Source organism: Coregonus lavaretus, assembly GCF_964263955.1.
Source record: "Coregonus lavaretus genome assembly, contig: HAP1_SCAFFOLD_5410, whole genome shotgun sequence".
NCBI classification, from domain to species: Eukaryota; Metazoa; Chordata; class Actinopteri; order Salmoniformes; family Salmonidae; genus Coregonus; species Coregonus lavaretus.
In genome coordinates this window covers 22,501-26,965 of record NW_028157878.1, presented here as the reverse complement: position 1 = coordinate 26,965, position 4,465 = coordinate 22,501, and the positions used below count along the sequence as shown (strand labels likewise).

Sequence of the window (4,465 nt, the reverse complement as noted above, 5' to 3'; positions counted from 1 at the left end):
TTGCTCCTACAAAGCCCCTGTGAAGACCGGTAAAAAGTTTTACCCATGCAGTTCTCCTGAGAGTTAGAGGTGTGGCCGTGTTAACCGCAGAGGTCACCTTTCTAGTCAAAGACAGGAGAGACACATGACATTCATGTTCAGTAAGTGCTCAAAAGCGATTGAGTTGACTTGTCATGTGCTCGGTTCAATTCTCTTTGAGCTGACGTTACAGCAAAATCAAAGAAAATGTCATAAAGGCCACCAGAGCAAAACTCTAAAAGGGCACCATTTATCCTTCATGTTATACAAAACCAGAAAAATATACAGCGGTAATGCACATTACTCAAAATGGTAGTGATACCTGTTGCTATAGTGAACCATATATTTCTGACTGTGACACAGTATCCAGAGTAAAATGTTATTCTCATTGAGTATCCAATATTTTTATTTTTAATGTTTCCCTACTCCCCTGCCCTGTCATCTTCATTATAAAAGTGGAAACAATAGCCAGGGTTTACAAGGACATATTTAATCTCCTTCCTGGTTAATTTCACCATGACTAGGAATAAATCAAACCCAGGGCAGTTAATTTACTGACATAAACAACATGGCTGAAGTCTACATTTTCTTTATTAGATGGGTTTAAATCTAGTCATATATAGAGTTGAAGTGTGGGATGCCTTGGATCCAATCTATTACACAGTTTTCTGGATCAATGGGTGCAAGCAGGCCTTCAACACGGTCCACAGGAGTTCAGGGGTTCAAGAATGCTGAAGGGCATTTGCGAGATGTGCTGTCTGTGTTTTGGGAGACGATCAGTAAAAAAATATTTTCCTGCAGGTGTCGAGAGCTAGACATGTAACTAGACTGCAGTAGCCTACATTCCCTCTCCATGTGGTGTACTGTACACGGAAAACATGTAAGTGGAACACATTAGCTGTGATCCAGCGCCCCCTGTCGGACACATCTGGGAAAAACACTCCTCCCGCCTAACTCCTCTCTTCCCAGAGGCAGTCTGCCTGTGCCCCCTCCCCAAGTCCCTCAGATATGTTTACAGATCGACTCGGCCAAGTGGTCATGACTTGGAGCTGTGTTGAGATAGCTGATTTGCACAAAGCACAGCTCCAATCCATCATGTGCTTCAGCATTTTCACACGGGCAGGTTTGTGAGACAGCTCTTTTCCCCAGCTTTGAGAGAAGTCAGGCTTTGCCAAGTAGCTGCATAGCTTCTAAAGTGGTGAAATATCACAGTGGTCTTTCTTCATTTTGTCTGCCAGTGGTTTGCGACTCCCACGAAATTGCTTCGCCTCAACCTTTACAGGGATTTTTCCCTCTGTGTGCCTTTTCCTTAAAGATTGTGAGGCTTGAATGTCATTTCATGTTGCCCTGCAGTTTGTGAAAGGGAGCGGGGAGTCAAGAGAATTATAATGTATTTCAGGTTCTGGAGCAAGTGGTGCATTGCTGCAACTCGGGGAAGGAGGGAGGGAGTGTAGGGTAGAGAGGGAAGGGGGATTGCTGCGGACACACTGTTGCTAGGAAACACTTGTGGCTTCTCCTCCCCTCTCTCTCTGTCTCCTTGAAGAAGCCAGAACAAACTGACTGAAAGAGGCAGCCAGAGTGAAATGTCACTCGTATCCTCCGAGGAGTTTTAGGGAATGTGGTGCATGTACCGAAAAGTCACTCTGAGCCAACGTACCCCCATCTCTGCCCAGGATGAAGTGTTAGATTACGTTGCTGGCTGAGAGCTAGCTACGGCTCCATTCATTCTCCTCTCTTTTTCCCATCTCTTTCTAATTCCTTGCCATATGGTTTATCAGCATAATACCCCCAAGAGATATTTGATTATCAAAGCCGCCTGGCTGAAAAGGCTCAACTCTCTCTGCCACCAAAACCCCTTTCCTCCCACCACATTAAGATTCAGAGTGTGTCGACACACCATCAAGTGGCCTGGTCCAGTCCTATAACACCCCCAGGGCAGAGAGAGAGAGAGAGAGAGAGAGAGAGAGAGAGAGAGAGAGAGAGAGAGAGAGAGAGACTCTATAACCCCAGCTGTACTAGGCCTAACAGCCTGACATCAAAGAGGCTCTAAACAGATTGCCCATCATGTGCTATGTCCACGTGGCAGCATTTGAATAGCCAAATTAGAGGAGAGTAAATTCATTATATTGATTGAATGTAGTTGCATTGTGTGCTTGTTTCAAGCTAATTATCTCATAATAGATGTTGGGCTGATGCTGGGCACAATGAGCTCGAGAATAATGTATTTTTTATCTTGTTAAGTAAAGCTCTGACAGGGGGCATGCAGCGGTGAGATGTACCCACGAGACTCATAGGCTTCCATCCATACTAATGCTGACATGGCATGGTCACATGTAAAACTGTATTATTGCAGGATAAAACATGTGTTTTGGAGATAAGATTACACTGGTATGGTGCTGAAGGAGAAAACTACTGTTTTGGTTCTGATGGAGAGGTGATGATGCTGAGTATGATGATGATGATGAAGATTACAATGAATAAAAGTCATAGTAGTAATGAATGGCATAGATCTGGTAAGGTTAGCCTGGTTAGAGTAGTTTCTTTAGGAGCGGTAACACAGTGAAGAAGAAGTCCCTTCAGGAGAGAGTGAGAGACTGGCCGGTGGATATGTTTTTTAAATGCCAATATCAATATTGACTGTGGTGGAACGTCCTGTGGCCAGGAGGGATGCATACTCAAGACTGGGCTGACCTGGTTTCACACAGTCTTCTCTTTGTGTTGCCCTCACTGCATCCACACAACTCCTCCACAGAACTGGTAAGCACTGGATACACTTTACTATCAAGACGTAGCTTTACATTTTGGCTATAATAAAGTATCTTAGATCTATCTATTTGAGAATGTATTCAGTCTTCTATTTTAATAAAACTATTCAAAATCGAAAGCTTGCCGAGCATTACATAACAAATTGGTTTCTGTTTCTATCCTTATTTTGGAGGTTTTGGAGTGCCAGTCCAAACTGCCAGAATGCTGTTTAGAATCTCCATGATCTCAGCTCTTCTTGTATGCTGTAAGTATACAGTCCAGTAGCAAATACAGGCTACTTTACCAGCCTGTTAGAGCATGCACCATGCACCATGGAAGAGGGGTTGCATTTAAAAGTGGATTTCAGTCAAAACAATAAACACACTCAGTGCCTAGCACCCCCACAACAACTGTGCATGAAGAGAACCATATTAAGTGGCTGAAAAATGAATGTAAACAAAATCCTCGGGGGTTGCAGCAGGTTATTGGTGGAATTACTGTATTTACAGCATGATGGAGTGTTTCATGCAACATTACATCTAACCAAGGGTGCTAGGTGCTAGCTGGCAGAGTGGCTCTGAAGGACTGGTGAGCAACAAACAGCATCCATCTTATTAGGGCAATGAAACTCTTCCACTGTCTGTCATAGTTGTCTCTTCAGAAAGTAAAATAAGACACTCTGCCATGTAAATAGATGTGTTGTCTAAGTGCCCCTAAACAGGGCTCCTCCTGGTTGTATAAAAACTACCAGTGAGTGCTATTTAACCTAACGACAAGTCCATGTGGACCAGCATGTGCAGTTAGTTGTGTCTGTCCTGTTTGTTCATATCAGGGGCTGCCTGTGTAATCCATTAGGATTGATTTATCTAGAAAAGCAAACCCCACTGCTTTTCCTCGAGGTTACAATGGTGTCGAGTGTGCCAGAGAAACTTGCTTTCTGTAAGGCCTGACTATGCCTTAGTGATAAGTAGCACATTTCAATTACAAGGCCTGTGTGTTCAGGTGCCATGACTGATTGGAAATTCATTGTGGCGTTGAGGGTAATAGAGTTCATGAAGATCCAACACTAGTGTTGAGGTCTGGGTGGGAGCAATGGCTGCTGGTCAGAATAACTACAACCTGACCATTAACCTCTACGCTTAGAAGTTAGCGCTAATTGTGATCATCCTCTTTATGATTTTTCCTGTGGTGGCCCCTGCATACTTTTACTTGTTGCAGGACAAGTTAATTAATTGTGAGGTCCTCTGTAGCTCAGCTGGTAGAGCACGGCGCTTGTAACGCCAAGGTAGTGGGTTCGATCCCCGGGACCACCCATACACAAAAATGTATGCACGCACGACTGTAAGTCGCTTTGGATAAAAGCGTCTGCTAAATGGCATATTATTATATATTATTATTATTAATTGAGAGTGATTGAGAAATCCCCCCCACCCCACCCCGCCCCTCTCTCTCTCTCGCTCTCGCTCTCCTACATCCAAGTCCTGCTGTTTGGTTTTGCTCTTGAACGTGAAAAGCAAAGTAATGGAAGGGTGAAGAAGGATAAGGAGAAGAATGTCAGAGATGTTGTTGAGGTCAAAAGGGATCCAAAAGTGGGAAACAACAAGAAAGGAAAGAAGCTGACCCAAAACAAAAATGTCAAAGGCAAAGAGACAGGAAGTCCAAAAAGTGACAAGGAGCCTTGGAACGACACTGTCTGCTCCAG

At 43.9% G+C, this 4,465-nt stretch overlaps 1 protein-coding gene across 1 annotated transcript in view; it reads left to right on the top strand.

The window, feature by feature from the left end:
• The first annotated feature begins 2,735 nt into the window (after positions 1-2,735).
• LOC311124786 (leukocyte cell-derived chemotaxin-2-like) overlaps positions 2,736-4,465 on the top strand; it is a 3,896-nt gene continuing 2,166 nt past the window's right edge. The window contains exons 1-3 of the mRNA XM_084198884.1: positions 2,736-2,775; positions 2,957-3,028; positions 4,243-4,465. The exon at positions 4,243-4,465 is cut by the window's right edge and continues 98 nt beyond it. Of these exons, the coding sequence (XP_084055010.1) occupies positions 2,986-3,028; positions 4,243-4,465 (266 nt within the window). The 5' untranslated portion in view covers positions 2,736-2,775; positions 2,957-2,985. The remainder of the gene's footprint in view (positions 2,776-2,956; positions 3,029-4,242) is intronic.